Source organism: Centropristis striata, chromosome 13 (genome assembly GCF_030273125.1).
Source record: "Centropristis striata isolate RG_2023a ecotype Rhode Island chromosome 13, C.striata_1.0, whole genome shotgun sequence".
In the NCBI taxonomy this organism is placed as follows: Eukaryota; Metazoa; Chordata; class Actinopteri; order Perciformes; family Serranidae; genus Centropristis; species Centropristis striata.
The window spans coordinates 21,008,586-21,027,199 of NC_081529.1; the positions used below are offsets into that span (position 1 = coordinate 21,008,586).

At 41.1% G+C, this 18,614-nt stretch overlaps 2 protein-coding genes across 2 annotated transcripts; one reads left to right on the top strand and one right to left on the bottom strand.

Annotated features, from left to right (window-relative positions):
• The first annotated feature begins 183 nt into the window (after window positions 1–183).
• hoatz (HOATZ cilia and flagella associated protein) lies at window positions 184–1,247 on the top strand. The gene has a single exon (XM_059348790.1). The coding sequence runs from the start codon at window positions 263–265 to the stop codon at window positions 734–736; it is 474 nt and encodes a 157-aa protein (XP_059204773.1). The 5' UTR covers window positions 184–262; the 3' UTR covers window positions 737–1,247.
• A 2,932-nt stretch (window positions 1,248–4,179) lies between these two features.
• On the bottom strand, window positions 4,180–16,882 carry LOC131983386 (NLR family CARD domain-containing protein 3-like). Its single transcript, XM_059348109.1, has 13 exons — window positions 16,831–16,882; window positions 13,384–13,442; window positions 12,981–13,087; window positions 12,607–12,741; window positions 11,987–12,091; window positions 11,484–11,588; window positions 9,032–9,110; window positions 8,635–8,864; window positions 6,619–8,394; window positions 6,361–6,534; window positions 5,974–6,147; window positions 5,744–5,790; window positions 4,180–5,598 (listed from the first exon to the last, which is right to left on the bottom strand). The coding sequence occupies exons 1-13, from the start codon at window positions 16,880–16,882 to the stop codon at window positions 5,063–5,065; spliced, it is 3,579 nt and encodes a 1,192-aa protein (XP_059204092.1). The 3' UTR covers window positions 4,180–5,062.
• Between the last annotated feature and the right edge of the window lie 1,732 nt (window positions 16,883–18,614).

Here is an 18,614-nt window from a genome sequence, read left to right on the forward strand (position 1 = left end):
GCTGGGCTTAATTAAGCACAACTATAATACACAGATGCATTTAAGTGAACATCTAGCCTAAAAACAAGAAGAACCAATAACCCCGGTATACTTTTGGTGTGAAAATTTTACGCGAAACGTTTAAATCTTGTGCCTGCTGCCTTGCCGTAGTAGTCTCGTTTCCATGGTAATCATGCCAAACAATAGTGTACTTCACTTGCTAAAACTAGCTATCGTTGTATAATTATTTCAACTTGTTGAAAGTTTTCTGGACCAAAGTATAATGTCTGCCCAGCAGGAGCCTCCGGAGCAGGAGGACCTCAGTGAATTCTTTACCGTGTTTGACGGCTCCTCTCCGGAGGACGTGTCCCACGCCCGGCAGCTGTGGAGCTCGCTGTCCCTCCTGCCGCCGCTGGAGTCCCGGCTGGTGTCCGCGGACATCCGACAGAGGCTGCCTGTGTCCCGGCCGCAGCGCAGCAGCAGCGCCGGGCCCAGACACTCCGCTCCGCCGCAGCAGCCGCCGAGCGTCTCTGCTCTCCGGCAGAGACGGGAGGAGAGGCAGCGGTACGTGGCCATGGCCGACCAGAGGAGGGAGATCCTGGCTCTGCTGAGGAGGCAGCGGGAGCAGAGGATCCAGAAGGAGATGCTCTCTGCGGACTTCAAACCGAAGCCGAAAGTCGGCCGGGAAAGTTTAACAAAGCTGCAAAAACCTGCAGACACAGAGATGGACGAAGAGCTGGTGAAGCAGCTGCAGTAAAGGACCATTCATACCTGTTAAAACTACAAAAACCTCACACATTTGGGTGGCATTACAGACGAATAAATATGTCATAATCAAAAATCAGTTTATAACATTTGTTGACCCATTTTATTCGAAGCTTATTAAGTTAGAGCTGTTCTTTTTCTAAATAGGAGAAAATCTCTATGGAGTCTGGTCTTGAGTCTTAATTCAGAATACCATGCTCGTCTAACTGTTATGTTGACTGGAAATAATTAAATATACTGCAATTCTTACTTATTTTTGAGTGTGACACTGATGTTCAACAGGTATAATGTTTACCATGTCAACAGCCCAAGATTAATTTATGCTAATTAGCTCGCTTGTGCATTTGAGGCTGATAGGAGTTGTAGAAAAAAAAACTTTGACATTATTTTGGCACTAAATGCTCTTGGACACTTTTAATGGCTCTGCACACCCAAGTGTGTCCAGCTACAGGGGCTGATTAAATATGTAGTCAAGTCAGGTGAAGCTATCCTGTGAATAAGACTTTTTCACAGCAGATTTTTTTGGCTAGTCATAGCAGGAAAAGTACAGTCGTAACTGATGTCAATAAGCCTACATAAAACAATTTGTTTGACCTATGTTTCTCCTGCTAAGTCTGCTATGAAAAAATACTCTAAAATTCAGGTTTATTACCAAGTAGGTTTTCTTCATAGAACAAAAATTGTTGGAGGAAATAAAATAAAAAGCAAGTACTGCAAAAGCCAAGTATTATAAATAAAAACCTTGAAATATTTACAATACCAAAAAAAAGTAACATATGTCTGCCTGGAGACTTCTATGTAAAGACCAAACCACCAAAAGGGTGACGGAAATGTTGACCAAATTAAATATAAATAGTCTAAGCTAGATAGAAAGGCATTGCCCAATGATTCAAACCATTGTAGATTGTCAATTACACTGCATTTAGCTATAGTAACTATTTCACCAGTTGACCTCCGTTCAGTACTATTTGCCCTATCGGGTCACATCTGCAATGTCACACTTTCCGGTGTTTCCCAGGCATTTTGAATAAGATCGCCTCCACCAGTGTAGGTATCATTGATTTGTACATATTAACAATCTATGTATGAAATTTCACTTGCGTACATGGAGATTTACATGTCTTATTACTATTGAAGTAACGCTGCTGAGAGAAAGCAGTAAGAACATTTGGGCGACTCTCGATCTTAAAAAATGTGTCTGTATTTTTACTGTACTGTATTTTATTGTGAAGGACGGATGTATGATCCGGGTGTATTGGTATATTTATTTGGCTTACACAGAAACAATTCTCCTGGAAAAAAAAACTAATTCACCGGCGTTAGCGTCCTTTTGCCGACTCTGGTAAACCTGAGCCTAACGTACACGGTTAAAACAACATACGTTCAAAAGATAAGAAGTTAGACTTGTTTCACACCATTTAATTAATTGGAAGCATAACATGATAATTTATATTAGTAGTTAATTTGAAACTTTGATAGAATCTTAGCCGAACAGTGTCTGATTTGGGATGTTATGTTACATATAAAAACACCACAAAGACCTAGCCTAGCTGGCTACTAAAACATAGAAAAGCATTGTAAGGTTTAAGAGGAGTGTGTGTTTAGCTTAGAGTGTCTTGGGTGAAAAGAGTAATCCTAGACTGAATATAAATAAGTAAAGGCAGTATTTAATGTTATCAGTTTCAAACTTTTCCTACTATGACTCCTCCAAACGTCTGCTGTGGTTGCTAGCTATGATTTTCCGGTGAGGGAGTAACGGTCCGATTGGAAACAACACAACCTTGGCAAAATCTACACACTATACAAGTAAGAACATAAAATAATTTACTGTAGGCAGGCTACAACATTAAAGTTTTATAATATAACTATTGGGAATCAGCTTTAGTACACATTCAAACCATCCATCTTATTTTTGAGGAAAATTATTAAATTACTGTAACTGAGCACTGCATACGGTGGCAGCAGCTAAACATATTTCAGAAACTTAAAAAAAAAGAACCACCAAATAAATCAAGGTTTACCGTATATTTAGAATATTTTCTCGTCTTTACATTGCCATTTGACAGCCCTGTAAGCCAGGAGACTGGCGCAGTTCTGTACATCTATGCTCACTTAAGCCTACCAGACTCCTTTAAAAAAAAAAAAAAGAATGTTTTACCTGGCATGACACTTTCCTCCCTGATTTAAAACAGGGAGGAAAAAACAAAACAAACCAGCAAACCAACGGATTGAGGCAGCGGTAAACCAGCAAACCCTGTGTTCTGTGGAGTAAAATTCACGTTTTTGTCAATGGAGTCTGGTAGCAAAAGAGAGTATAAATAGCATCCTCAGTAGCTCGTCAGAAAGCGTTATGAGACATTATAGTGTAGCTAGCTACACTAAAACTGATTTGGATATTTCTTGAAATAAACCTTTATCGAAGTGGCTAAAACATGCAATGTTAGCATCAAAGTTGGTTATTAGATAAATATGCTTGTGTTCGTTTTTTGAGGCCACAAATTCAGGTAATTAATCCATCCCTGGACACCAGTGTCCATAAATACCTGGTCCTAGATATTGTATATTTCTACATTGCCAACTTTTCCACTGTGGAGGTAGCGATAAGCCTCTTTTGTAAGCGAACAAACAGAAGTGCTCTCCATAAAACCAGAAGTTAGACAACTGTTTGGGCTTGAAAAACAAATCCTCCTCAAAAATGTTTTGCCATGTTCAAATGTTTGCTGGTTCATTTGCTTGATTGTAAGAATGTACTGCTTTCCTTTGTGTTATGATAGTACACTAAATATTTCTCTGTATTTAACTGTTTATTGGAAAACTACATCTTAAGACGTCATCTTTTGCTCTGGTAAATATCTCTCTTCTTTGGACAAAAAGATGAACTGCAACATGCACTACATCATAAAACCAGCATCAAATAATGCTAAATGTATTTGTCAGAATGTCTGTATGGAGATATTTTTTTAAATACAAAGGAGCTCTAATACTATTCCAACACTGAATTATCTGATTCCATGTCTTGGACTCTGCCTGGTGTCAGCAGACACAGCAGTTTGCTTCAAACGGCATTACATAAGGTGAAGTGAAGCCTGTGTGGATATTCAAATTCCAAATATCCAGTGGAGAAGGCCCAACCATAATAGGATAAGAAGAGGCCTGCTGACTGTTGACTTTAGCTAATTTGGTTAAAGTTTTCAAAGCACAAAGAGCACACAGAAGCATGCCGTCTATAAATGCTCTTTAACCTCTCAGACCTTGAGTATCTGTGTAATTCGCCCTTAAGGAGCTTTAAAGTGATCCACCAACTTAAATCCATTTTGAGCATCAGCAAACCACTTCTGCGATGGCTGTATTAACTTTAAAGTTTTCTCATGGGTAAAGAAGATCATGAGATTAAGTTAAAACAAATTGATGACAGGTTTTAAAGGGAGTATATATTTAGTTTTATTTTGACATAAATATGATAGTTTGGAACATACTGATGATATGGACTAATAGCAGAAAAAGTAGTAGTAGATATTTAAGGAGAAAAGGGTTGAGTCCAAAACTTTAAATGTAAGCACAAAGTTTACATGAGCAAAAAAACAAAAAACAACTTGGATTTATGTAATGGGGAAAATGCTAGAGATGGTAAACTGACATTTCTTACACCACCTATTGGACCGTCTGATAAGGTTCAGAATGTATTTGACATTTTCAAGATCTTTGAAACAGGTGTTTTGGGGTTTGGGGTCTACGCCCGTCCTCAAGCCTCCCCAGTTCGAATATGGTCTCTCCCGGTTTCAAAAAACAAATATGGCGATGTACGTAAATGCTTCAAATGGACCACAAGCCAACGGGTGACGTCACCATGACTACGTCAATTATTTATGTGCAGTCTGGGGATATGACCTACAGTTGTATCTGTAATGCTGATGTGGGTGTGTATAAAGGTGGACCACAGGAAGACTCTGCATGCTCCAGCTGCCACATTCTTTGTTACTATGTGAAGCATCCTCTTGCAGGAGCTTGAATAAACCACAAACTCCGCTCTCCTGGTGTCAGTCCTCTGTTCTTCAGAAATTGACAGAACAATTTACAAAAAAAGACTTTCAGATTTGCAAACATTTTTTTGTAAAGGAAACATTTAGATTTAATTCAAACATTTTTTTAGATTTACAACAAAAAATGTATTGTTTAGTTCTTAAAGTCTATGAGGGGCGTTTTGCAATCAAACCTATTTTGTTGCATAATGCAGACAAAAAAGTAAGCCCATATTAGTCTAATTCTGCAGCTGATCTTTAGTCAGTAGAGTTTCTGTCTACAGGAGAAACTCTCAGACCTACAGAGGATGCAGAGACACTGAGGAACCAGGTAACAACACCACAAACCCAGGATAAAGAGGTTCAGTGAATGTGGTGTTGAAGGTGTGGAGGTGGATCAGTGTGTCAGAGGAGACTCTGTAGAAGGACAAAGTGCCAGCAGGACAGTCCACATACACTGCTACTCTACCAGCGGAGGAGGAGGAGGAGGAGAGGACTGTTCTTCTGTTATTGTGCCAGACAGAGTAACCATCAACATCAGAGCACCGCAGACTCCAGGACAGATCATTCCATCCAAACACACAGTCTGTACTTATTCCTCTCCTGCTGATTCCTCTGTAACTCACTGATATATGAACCCATCCTCTCCACTCAACCTCCCAGTAACAGCGACCAGTCAGACCAGTTCTACACAGCAGCTGAGACCAGTAGTAAAATCTGTCTGGATGATAAGGATATGACTGATCCTCTTTCACACGTGTCACCTTCCTGTTGTTGTCAGACAGTTTGAGGAATCTGTGTACTGTGTTTGTGTCCAGTTCAAGTTCACAGACATCTGATGGAGAGATCGAGACACAAAACAGCTGCGGGTTATCATCTGCTAATTCATTAACAACTTTACTGAAAAGTACTGCGTTCAGTTTCTGTGTGTTTTTAAATTGCTTGATGAATTCTAACATAAACAGCTGAAACAAACTCACACTTCCTCAGACCAGGTCTCAACCACTGCAGTCCACCATGGTCCACCCTGCAGGAAGAGACACAGTCATATTTTCATAGTTCATAGTTCATATCACCATTAAACATCAACCAGAGACACTTAGTTAGAGACAGAGACACAGTGAGAGCTGCTGTCTGTCCACATGTCCACACCTGAGTGTCCACCTGTCTGTCCATACATGAGAGTGTCCACCTGTATGTCTGTCCATACCTGAGTGTGTCCAGTCTCCAGTGTAGATCCTTCAGTCCAGCAGACAAAAGCTTCTCTCCTGAGTCTCCTGGATGATTGTAGCTCAGGTCCAGCTCTCTTAGATGGGAGGGGTTGCAGCTCAGAGCTGAGGCCAGAGAAGCACAGCCTTCCTCTGTGATCATACAGCCTGACAGACTGAACACACACAGACACACACACACACACACACACACACACACACACAGTCAGCATGATTCTGTAAATTAAAATGAATTCCTTGCCTATATGACAGTGTTTAAAATTTGTCTGAGTTGTTCAAAACTTTAACTGTTTCAGACAGTAATGGAGCACAACAGCAAACAGCTGTAAACATAGTGAGTATATTTTTAAAAATAGTCTAATACTGACCCGAGAGTTTCCAGTCTGCAGCATTGACTCTTCAGTTCAGCAGAAAAACACTTCACTCCTGAATCCTGCAGGTCATTGTTACTCAGGTCCAGGTCTCTCAGACTGGAGGACTGGGAGCAGAAGACTGAGGACATAGCTTCACAGCTTCTCTCTGAGAGGTTACAGCCACTCAGCCTGGAGAGGAATCAGCAGAACATTTGAGAACAAAGACAAACAATAGAAAGGACATTTAATCTGGATAGAGATCTGTGCACATACAGAGCTATGTTGGAGGCTTTGACCACTGGCAGCAGCCTCAGAAGAGCCTCCTCCGAAGCAGAGTATTTCTTCAGGACGAACACATTCAGATCTGTTTCTGATGACAGTAAAATGAAGCCCAGAGCTGACCACTGAGCAGGAGACAGTTTATCTGTGGAGAGACGTCCTGATCTCAGGGACTGTTGGACCTCCTTCACTAGAGAACGATCATTCAGTTCATTCAGACAGTGGAACAGGTTGATGCTTCTCTCTGGAGAAAGCTCTTCACTGATTTTCTTCTTGATGTATTTGACTGTTTCCTGTTTGGTCTGTGGGCTACCTCCTGTCTGTGTCAGCAGACCTCTGAGGAGAGTCTGATTGGTCTGCAGAGAAAGACCCAGGAGGAAGCGGAGGAACAAGTCCAGGTGTCCATTTGGACTCTGTAAGGCCTTGTCCACAGCACTCTGGTAGAGACTTGTTGGTTCAGGTTTGGAGGTTGTTTGTTCTTCTGCCATCAGATTGACTCCAGAGTTGATGAAGGTCAGATGGACATGAAGAGCAGCCAGAAACTCCTGAACACTCAGATGGACGAAGCAGAACACCCTGTCCTGGTACAGTCCTCTCTCCTCTCTAAAGACCTGTGTGAACACTCCTGAGTACACTGAGGCTGCTCTGATATCGATGCCACACTCTGTCAGGTCTGAGTCATAGAAGATCAGGTTTCCTTTCTGCAGCTGATCAAAAGCCAGTTTTCCCAGAGACACAATCATCTTCCTGCTCTTTGGACTCCAGTGTGGATCTGTCTCAGCTCCTTCATCATACTTGATGTTCTTCACTTTGGACTGAAGCACCAGAAAGTGGATGTACATCTCAGTCAGGGTCTTGGGCAGCTCTCCTCCCTCTCTGGTATTCAAAAGATCCAGAACCGTAGCAGAGATCCAGCAGAAGACTGGGATGTGGCACATGATGTGGAGGCTTTGTGATGTTTTGATGTGGGAGATGATTCTGCCGGCCTGCTCCTCATCTCTGAATCTCTTCCTGAAGTACTCCTCCTTCTGTGGGTTAGTGAACCCTCTGACCTCTGTCACCATGTCAACACAGTCAGCAGGGATCTGATTGGCTGCTGCAGGTCGTGTGGTTATCCAGAGGCGAGCAGAGGGAAGCAGTTTCCCCCTGATGAGGTTTATCAGCAGTACATCCACTGAGGTTGACTCTGTGACATCAGTCAGGATCTCAGTGTTGTGGAAGTCCAGACGAAGTCGCCACTCATCCAGACCATCAAAGATGAACACAACGTGGACCTCTTCAAACCTGCAGATTCCTGCTTCTTTGGTTTCAGGAAAGAAGTGATGAACAAGTTCCACCAAGCTGAACTTTTTCTCTTTCAGCACATTCAGCTCTCTGAAAGTGAATGGAAATGTGAAGTGGATGTCCTGGTTGGTTTTGTCTTCAGCCCAGTCCAGAGTGAACTTCTGTGTTAAGACTGTTTTCCCAATGCCAGCCACTCCCTTTGTCAGCACTGTTCTGATTGGTTCATCTCTTCCAGGTGTGACTTTAAAGATGTCTTCTTGTCTGATTGTTGTTTCTGGTCTGTGTGGTTTCCTGGATGCTGTTTCAATCTGTCTGATCTCATGTTCATCACTGACCTCTGCAGTTCCTCCCTCTGTGATGTAGAGCTCTGTGTAGATCTGATTCAGAAGGGTTGGGTTTCCTGCTTTAGAGATCCCCTCAAACACACACTGGAACTTCTTATTCAGGTTAAACTTTAGTTTGCGTCGGTCCATTGGAACACAAGTTCCTAAATGAACAAACAACAGAGTTAATCAGTGAATGCATCCTTTAATGCAACATGTATGTATGACTGTAGAGTTTCTGCTCCTCCATCAGTTTTATTCAGCTCATCAGTTGAGAACAAACAGCTTCTAATCTGATGCAGATGTGTGCTGCATATTTACTGCAGGGATTGGAAATGTAAACTTTGCCAATGTTGCCTCCATTTAATTTTTCATCGTGTTAAATTTGAGAGAAATCCACTTATTGCTCTGCAGACAGTCAGCCAGCTCTTCCTGCTTCATTCTTCTCAAGAAGTGAAGTGTGATCTTCAGAAACTCCTCTCTGCTTCTCCTCCTCTGCTCCTCATCCTCACCCTCCAACACGTCTTTATACTTGCTCTGACTCTCTAAGCATTCTGGGTAATCTGGACTCAGAACCTTCTGGATCTTCTCCAGCTCATTCTTCACAAAAGTGATGATGTTCTCCTTCAGCAGCTGGAAGAGAATATTATATGGATGAAACAATCAAATTAAAATCACAGAAGCAAACATAAGCTCCATGTTGGACAGACTAACAGTCCATTGGACTAAACAGTGCAGCATGGAGATGATTGTGGACAGAATAGTTGTAAAAGCAGCTGTTGTACGGCTGTTGTACAGACCAGAAATATGGAGTCCAGGTGTGTTTGATGCTGCTGGGCAGAGTGACCACCGGGAACCTCTGAGCTCTCCTGGTCCACTCTGTGGAGGAATCATGAAGAATGAGCTGACATTATGTCTGTCCACAGAGACACAGACAAGGTAAAGATCCACGAGGAGATGTTTAGAAGTGAACAGTGAATCAGATAACCCTGTAGTGATAAAGGTTTACTCATCCTACTGATCCCACTGAGATCACTCCTAAGAGAAACAGAAAAATTCTGCTCTGAACCCACAACACACCCCACGGTTTGCATGATTCATGATCATTATTCTATTTAGACATGTTTCAGTTTTTTTTGTTTATTTTTATCCTTTAGACAAGCCCTCTGAATTTCTTGTGTCTTACAGGTTGTACTGGGGAGATCACAGTGTGAATGTGTGTAATAGAAAAAGAGTGTTGGTTCTCAGAGGTTCATCTGAGTCAGAAAATGTTTAAAAACTGGAGATCTCTCAACTTAGTCCGACAAAAACACATCATTTTGTTTTCATTATCAGTTTGAAATGATCGCACAGCACATCCTCGCGGATGTGCTGTGCGATCTCATTGAATCGCGCTTCACTGTAAATGGCCCCGACTCTGCTCTCCTGTTTTAGTTAAAATATCTTCATTAAACAAACATTGTTGTCTTTTTTTAGCATAGATAATATACATACAGTGTAATTATTTATTAGACAGTGTGTGATATTCGATATATTGGGTAGAAATAGGTTTTCACAACCTTGGAAATCTGCCCTAACAGACTTAGATTCCCACAGCGCTTTGAGTGCTCAGATTCCGAGATGTGAAAAAATAAAACTTTGTCATAGAGCTAAACCAAATACATCACCGGAAAGGTCTTGGCCTGGAGAGTAACATATATCAATTTCAAGGTTCTATAATATTCTTGCTTTGAGATATTGACCTTTGAACCTTAACCCTGGGGCATATTTAAATGATTATAACTAAGAGACAAAAAGGGTTACAGACATGAGACCTACTGTTATAGAAAGGTGTTGACATGGACTATAATGTGAGCATAGTCACTAAGGGGTGGGAGTGGGGGGGCTTTAGGATATGCTGAAAAAACAACAAATCCCCCATTGAACAAGACAATATTTAAATTCTGATGCCAAAAATATGATTGACATCCCCTCAAACCCATGGAAAGCCACTAATTAAGTATTTCCAACTTACAATTTTAGGTAAAAACCTGTTTTATTAAAAAAACTACAACTCCCTAGACCTCTCGTTTTGTAGTTCTTCCCTATTAGGGCTGTGAAAACCTATTTCTACCCAATATATCGAATATCACACACTGTCTAATAAATAATTACACTGTATGTATATTATCTATGCTAAAAAAAGACAACGTTTGTTTAATGAAGATATTTTAACTAAAACAGGAGAGCAGAGTCGGGGCCATTTACAGTGAAGCGCGATTCAATGAGATCGCACAGCACATCCGCGAGGATAGGACCACATCCGCTATGATCGCGGTAGATTACAAAATAAAACAGATTTCAAAATAAAACACAGCGGATCGTCTTTTTCTGGCGAGATCTTCACCACAAAGTGATTATGTACATTCACTGAGTGAATATTAAGAACATAAAACATATATTTCTCGCTAGAAATGTAATCAAAATCCATTTTTATGCAGAAACAAAGTCAAAATATTTTTTTTTTTTCACTAAAAATGAGAGAAATGTCCGCCAGTGGAATGCCGTAAAACAAACGAATAAAAGTTTATTTCTCAGAATCGAAGGAGAAAAAAATGATACTGAGAGCCACAACATGAAGCTATTTTATTGTTGAATTATCAGTGAGACTTTGATGTGTTTGTGTTGAGAAATGTTGACGATGTCATTAAAAGAAATCCTTAAAATAGGGAGAAAAATACTTCCGTGCACAGGGTCCTCGGTTCTCCATTCAGATTGTCGCTGGCAGCGTAATGGAGGGCCGTGGTCGGGATATTATTGGAGTGAATAGACGGCTGTAAGCCTCTGCTCTAAGCGCTTCTCAGCGCCGCGAGCGGGTTTATATTGGAGTCAATTGAGAACCCAGAGCGTTTCACACAGACATGGAAGGGTACCCTTTGCGCCAGTATGATACGTCTAGGGGTGTGACAAATCGTCGGTATATTACGCTTTGGGAATGAGAACGGTTTGTTGGAGCTGACACAGTTTTGAAGCTACTCGTCCTGTCGATTCCACAGAATCGACAGGACGAGTAGCTCAGGTCAACAGCTCAGTCTGCAGCTTTTTCTAGTTTTCAGCTCACTGTTTCTATGCCAGTCAGTTTGGTTTGCTCCCAACAGCTCTCACCAACCCTCCATATAACTCTCCCTCACTGTTCACTGCTGAAGTGCCATGGAGCAAGACACCCAGAACGTCCAGCTGCTCCAGTGCAGGTGCTCAGTTTGAAATCCTCACCTTTGATCAACAAAGTGGCGTCCATCTTTGAAGTGTAAAGGAGGACCCATAGACTGGTCACTCTTCATGGACACACAGCTGGGTTCAGGTTTTCCCAGCTTCCTACTGATAGAAACAAAATAAATTTTGCACTGAATCAACAATCCACATCATCGTTTGCATGATTCATGATCAATATTCAATTTAGACATTTTACAGTGTTTATTTTAACCCCTAAGGTGGGCCATCAGAACTTTAAGTTGATGTCTTCCTCTTAGAGGTTGGAGCCGACTCAGTTTTGAAGCTACTCGTCCTGTTGATTCCACAGATTCAACAGCTCAGTCTGCAGCTTTTTCTAGTTTTCAGCTCACTGTGTTCTACACCAGTCAGTTTGGTTTAGTCCCAACAGCTCTCACCAACCCTCCATATAACTCTCCCTCACTGTTCACTGCTGAAGTGCCCTGGAGCAAGACACCTAGAATGTCCAGCTGCTCCAGTGCAGGTGCTCAGTTTGAAATCCTCACCTTTGATCAACAGAGTGGCTACCATCTTTGAAGTGTAAAGGAGGACCCATAGACTGGTCACTCTTCATGGACACACAGCTGGGTTCAGGTTTTTCCAGATTCCTCCTGATAGAAACAAGGTAAATTCTGCACCGAACTCACAGTAACTCTGTCCACTGGCTAGACAAGATAAGATAATAAGGAACTTAATTTAAATTAGCAAATTAGAAAACAAAAGTGCATGTAAAGTCAAGCAGCTGAAAGGCAGAACCAGAGAACATCAAGTTCTTGATTCAGGATGTGTAGATATGTTCCGTTAGTCCATCCCACTGGGGCAAGAGTGAGACACCAATGTGTTCTCTTTGAAGCTGCATTTATTGTGAAGGACATATAGAAAGTATCAGTAGCTTTAAACTTACTTTATCTCACCACAAACAGAAAACTATTTGAATGCATCCTGTTTAGGTGATACTTGAAGCAGAGAATAAGGTCAGTACTGGTGCTGAAAGCTTTCTATCGGATCAGGTCATCCCTGGTACTCACAGTTCAAAAGTCTGTGCCACATTTTGTGGCATTGATCGCCTCTACAATAAAGCTCAGATCCAGTCAGATAATAACAAAGTTCAGTTTTAAATTTGTACCTTTTATCAACAAGTTGTCCAACTTTAAAGTTAGCAGGGAAACCCATAGACCGGTCACTCTTCATGGACACACAGCTGGATTCTGGTCCAGATTCTGGTTTACTTTCTGGGGAGTCTGGTCTCTGCTGCAGCATCCTGATACAAACAAAGACAGTGGATCAGTTACGTTCTTCTGTTCATCAACAAGTGATTAAAATTGATAAAAGATGCTGTCTCATCTCAGTCATCATCTATTTGGTAACAAATAAAGTCAGTAGTTAATAATACTTTAGTGTCTAATGTGACAGTGAGTGTTTATAATGATGGTAGAGTGATTTGAGTGCTGAGCTGTGACATGGAGAAGAGTCCTGGACAGTTGGAGATCCTAATCTCACCTCTGAGCTTTGGTCTGACTGTCATGTTCCCCACACAGAGAGGTTTCAGGGGGAGGGTCTCCCTCCTCTCTGTCCTCACACTGATCCATTGCAGAGTCCACAACGACCTGCAGGGAGAGCTCAACACATTATTTCTCATCCCCGTCATTCACCTCAATACTTAAGACACTCATGATGGTAGAAATGTTGTTTCATGTTGAGCTGCAGCTTCATATCTAAGAAATGACTTTCAGCTCGTTAGTCTGTTGGATTGTTTAACATGACTTCACTTTTCATTTCTGTTTGACTAATTTTAAAAAGCTCGTCATCTTTTCAAATGTTCCTCTTTTTCTTTCAGGTCTACTGTATCCAGTCAAAGCATACAGCAACAACACATCAAATCGTCCAAAATCAATCATGTTACCTTGTTAGCTGCTGCTGAATTCACATCCACATGAGCTGCCAGAGACTTTCTGCCTTCATCTGCAGAGGAAACACCGAGAGCTGAGCAGAAAGCATCAGTACAATCATTCATCAATGGACAAAAAAAATCAGCTGCCTGTCCTCTGATTGGCTGCTTCTCTCTGTTTTGTATCAGTTGAATCTTCGACTGTGTGGAGTTTGCATGTTCTCCCCATGTCCCCCGAGGATCCCCTTACAGGGACCTCTCACAAAAACATGCATTGATCCTGGTCGCTATAGTGCCTCCCTCTGGTCGGTCAGGGCGCCTGATGGGAGGGAGAGGAACCAGTGGGAATAACGTGATCCTCCCACGCGCTACGTCCTACCGGGGAATCTCCCCGTCAGGTGACAAGAAGTGGTATGCTAACTCCGCATGTATCGGAGGAAGCATGTGGCCAATTCAGGGCTCTCCCCAGACCGACAGGGAAGAGGTGGCGCCCAGGATCATGATAGGAATAACTGGGTGATAAATAAAAAATGGGTTACAAAATCGTGAGATAAAAATTATAGAAAAGAAAAAAAAAAAAGAATCTTCGACTTTATTGGACTGTTGCTCAGACTAAAGAAGCAGCTAGAAAACTACTGAGGGTCTTTTCTCACTATTTTCTTACATTTCATTCACTCAGCACAGAAAACCAATCAATACATGATCAATAGTGGTTGTTATTGAACAGAGAAGAGGCTGCTGCTTCTCATCAGTAAGGAGAACGAACCAGAGCAGAAGAAACTGCCATCAGCTGCTCTACTTCTGTCAGTCCACTAGATGGCTTCATGGAGCTGACGGGTAGGCTTTTACTGCTTCATGGAAATCATGCCCTTATTTTCTCTCCTGACTCTCTCCTCCCTACAACTGAAAACGTGTTTTCCTTCGTTCCATCTGACTGATGTGAGCAAACCTTTTGTAGTTTTTTTGGCACAACTTTAATTTTGACTTGAGCTTCTCTTTAACACAGGAAAAGCTAAAGTAAAAACAGAAAAAGTGGCTTAGACAGTTGAATTAAGAAAAGGTTGATAACATACAGCTAATTCATAAACTGTAAAAAAAAAAAAAAAAATCTGGTTGAAAAATTGTCAAAGGAATTTCACATTAAATTAATACATTCTATAATAGAATAAATTCTTCTACAATAAAATACAGTCAAATACAGATATTGGCTTTCAATACACTTTTTGTTTTATGGAATATTACATTTTTCTAAAACATCTCTCCCGTATAGACTTCTGCAAGTTAAAAAACACTTCACTTTACCCTCTTTTAAACCTGTAAACAAGCCTGTATTACAGTTGAATATTGTTAATCAATTGTCATCAAATGGTGCTGCGCTGTTTCTCTACATGATCTTTGAGTCTCTCAGGACCTCGTTCTCCATGTGTGGAGTGAGTTATCCAGAATATTAAAGATTTGCCATGACTTCATTTTTCAGTTCTCTGAAGGTTAATTTATAAATGTAGACTGTTTAACAGATTAAAATGTGGAAACATTTTGTCACATGCATACACATCATCTAACTCTCCCACATTTTCACTGTTAATTATCTGTTAGATTAGATATTGTGAATTTTGTTAGTCTTACGTAGCCAGGGTATACCCAGACTGCCTTGCGCGCTCAAATTTAATTTCGAACCTCCATCCAGTCTGGAAACCACGGCAGTTTCTTAGCCCTGTTTTAGGGATCCAATCACAGAGTGGGGAGGGACGGCAAGATGATGACGCGTAGTACTCGGCACTTGGAAGCTTTTAGTTTTCCGGATCCAACATGGCTGCTGCAGACACGAAACTCTCTTTAGCTGTAGATGGTGTTTTAAATAGTTTAGAGCGAAAGTTGAAAGGCGAAAGGTCTCTCGGCGGCTCCGCTGTCCCTCGGCTCGTAGCGAGATCACAGGTAGCGCCGGCTCGTATTGCTGCACCGGCGGTGATCTCGCTACGAGCCGGGGGACAGCGGAGCCGCCGAGAGACCCGCAGCAGCTTGTTTATTGCCCATAAAATCAGTGGATGTGTGTGGCTGAATGACATGAGGGGGAATAAAGCGTGAAAATAAATAATCTTGCAGAAAGCGAGAACTGGAGGAGCAAAGCAGCAAACAACACTCTCTCACAGACACACACACAACAAACATCCATTTCTGTTGCTCTACTACGTCATCTGGTATAACTGATCTGATTGGCTAAGAGCTACCTACAGACGCTTTTGATAGACATTCTAAGCGCCCAATAAACGGCTCTGGAGGATCGTAAACCACACCTCCTCTACGGAGAAATGAACGGCTAGTGTCCAGACCAAATCTCAAATGAGATTTGGTCTGGTGTTAGCCAGGCTAAGTCTTACGTTGTTTTAGAGGGAATACCTTTTTTTAATATACACGCTTTGCCTTTTAATGTTGCCCATTTATGAGTGATGCCAACATCGTCTATGAAACGAATTCCAAATTCCTTCAACCATTGCTAAATGTAAACATGGTAATTTGATTATAATTATTAAGTTAAATATTATTCAGAGTTCCAAATTGATAGTTTTGTAACTTTATGAGACTAATTTAGGTGAACTGGCAATCTTTTCTCTGTTTTACAGAGTGGTGCCCCATTTTGAGGTGAAATGATGTGACTTGAGTAAATCAAGTCACATCATTTTTTATTATACGTAATTAATAATTAGGGCAGGGACTTTAACGCGTAAATTAAGATGAATTAATTACAAAAAAATTAGCGCGTTAAAAAAATTGACGCATTTTAATCACACTAGTTTTTGCACTGTGGAACGTTTCTCACTGGATGAGTTTCAGGCGGACCGATTATACTGGAGCGCCAACTAGCGTTCCTGAGTTCAGACAACAACAAACCACAGTGAACATGAACGAAGAAGCTGATGAGACTGCTTTGGTTGGCCCCGTGGATGGGAAATTTTGTTACAAAAAATGAACAGATGGAAGCGTTGATAAGAGCATGGTTGTGTGCAAGCTATGCAACAAGGAATTCGCATATCACCGCATCACATCGAGCCTCAAGTATCACCTCAATGCAAAACATATAGCAGCTAGCTATAAGATCTACCTACCTATAGGCTACCTGAATTTCTGAAATGTACTATATTTCTAAATATGCTATTGCTACACTTAATGGCAAAAATTGCACTGGTCTGTTGGACTTGAACAAAAATAAACAACATTTGTGTTGCTTAAGCTTATGTATTCAGTCATTATTCAATGGTATACTAAAGATCCATGTGAAAAATTACTTTGTTCTCAGGTCAAATATTTATATGCGATTAAAATGTGATTAATTTTGGTTAATTAATTACAAAGCCTCTAATTAATTAGATACATTTTTTTAATGGAGTCCCGGCCCTATTAATAATATGTAATACGTGATTGGGGCCTCTAACCTTCTTTTGAATCCTTATATTATTTTAGTACCTCTGTATGAGGGTGTGGAGGAAATTTGGTACTTCCTGTCATGGTGGGACATGAAGTAGGCGGCGACCTACTTGATATTCAAGATGCTAGGCCTTGTGGGAACTCAATGTGAACTTAACTCTGATAACACCATGATTGAGGGGAATGTATGGACCAGTGGGCTCTGTCCTGATGTGATGTATAGGGCAGGAAGATAGGACCACATTGAGACTTGCTGAAGAATCAATGCTGGGAAATACAACAGATATAAGTCGAGCAGTGTATGGGACTTTGTTGTACTGTGAAAGAGCCATTCGGGATTGTGCGGTGTATGGAATACGAATGTGCTGATAAAACTTGCTGAACAGAGTATTGAGTGCTTTGTGTTTAGCCAGCTCACCCATTAACTTAGTGCAGTTGTCAAAATTGCCATTTCTCAACCTATATTCTTCAATATTTTGGTGCCGCTGTGAGGTATCCATACATTTATTTTGTGACATCTACATCTTTGAGAAGAGCGGTGTGCATTTATTCATTTGAGGTATAATGACATGTTCACTATATATGTTGGTGCCACGTGTGATGCACAGTACAGATCCAAACCAAAAAAATTAAATTCTAATTCTATACTAGCTCAAATACATTACATTACATATTACACCAGTAGTCTGCTACAGGAGTAAACATCCATCTGTACTCCCAAAAACAGATTGTGGTGTAAACTAATTAATTCATAAATTTGGTAACAGCAATTTGAGATTTGTGTTGTGAAGGAAATTTGGTGTTTCTTACATGGTGGGACAGTTCCCACATGGTGGGAAGTAGGCGTCGACCTACTTGGTATTCAAGACACAAGGCATTGTGGGAACTGACTCTGTGAACTTAACAATTCTAACACCATGACTGAGGGGAACGGGTTGACCAGTGGGCTCTGTCCTGATGTGATGTTTAGGGCAGGAAGATAGGGCCGCATTGAGGCTTGCTGAAAAGCCAATGCTGAAAAGTGCAACAGTCATAAGTCGAGCGGTGTATGGGACTTTGTTGTATTGTAAAATAGCCATTCTGAAAATGTGCTAATAAAACCTGCTGAACAGAGTATTGAGTGCTTTGTGTTTGGCCAGCTCACCCATTAACTTAGTGCAGTTGTCAAAATTGCCACGACAGTGTATTGGTTACTACCACCTTCAAACCTTCCATGCTAAGGTAACCACTTGCTGTTGCTAACTATCTGAGTTAAACCAACTCTGCAGAAGTTAAGAAGTTTGGTTCAGCTTTTATAAAAAAAAGAAAAACTCTGTTGAGTCTGAACCAGCCCTGTGCATATAGAGAGCTGTATTTTGCGGTTACTGCTGTGCATTTCAGTGTAAGGAAAAGATTGAGATAGAGTCTGAGCCGAGTTTACTCCATGTGTTTTAGCTTGAGTGCAATTTTAAGAAACACTCCTCTAACTGTTACTGCCCTGTATTTCAGTTAGTGTGCAAGTTTAAAGGCTAAGAAGCAAGCTTGTTGATGTAAACCTGTATTATATTATTTTGGGACATCCCATGTTCCCTACATCTCTTTGGTGCCCTGTGGAGAGGTATCCAGTTATTTATTGATGAGGCAAAATCAGAACAAAGACCTCCCTCTCACTGCTATCTTTGTTGCAGCCTCTCTTGTTGTAAACTATGTGGCGACTTTGATAACTCAGCCATCTTGACACACACACACACACACACACACACACACACACACACACACACACACACACACACACATTCACTCTGACACACCCACAGATAGTCAGCTTAGATTAGAGACTGTGT

Excerpts from the sequence above, each read along its gene's own strand:
- hoatz (XM_059348790.1), top strand. The coding sequence starts at position 263 with ATGTCTGCCCAGCAGGAGCCTCCGGAGCAGGAGGACCTCAGTGAATTC.
- LOC131983386 (XM_059348109.1), bottom strand. The coding sequence starts at position 16,882 with ATGTCCCACCATGACAGGAAGTACCAAATTTCCTCCACACCCTCATAC. Across the intron at positions 13,088-13,383 it reads ATTCAGCAGCAGCTAACAAG|GTCGTTGTGGACTCTGCAAT; the intron begins GTAACATGATTG and ends CTCTCCCTGCAG. Across the intron at positions 6,148-6,360 it reads TGCAGACTGGAAACTCTCGG|TCTGTCAGGCTGTATGATCA; the intron begins GTCAGTATTAGA and ends GTGTGTGTTCAG.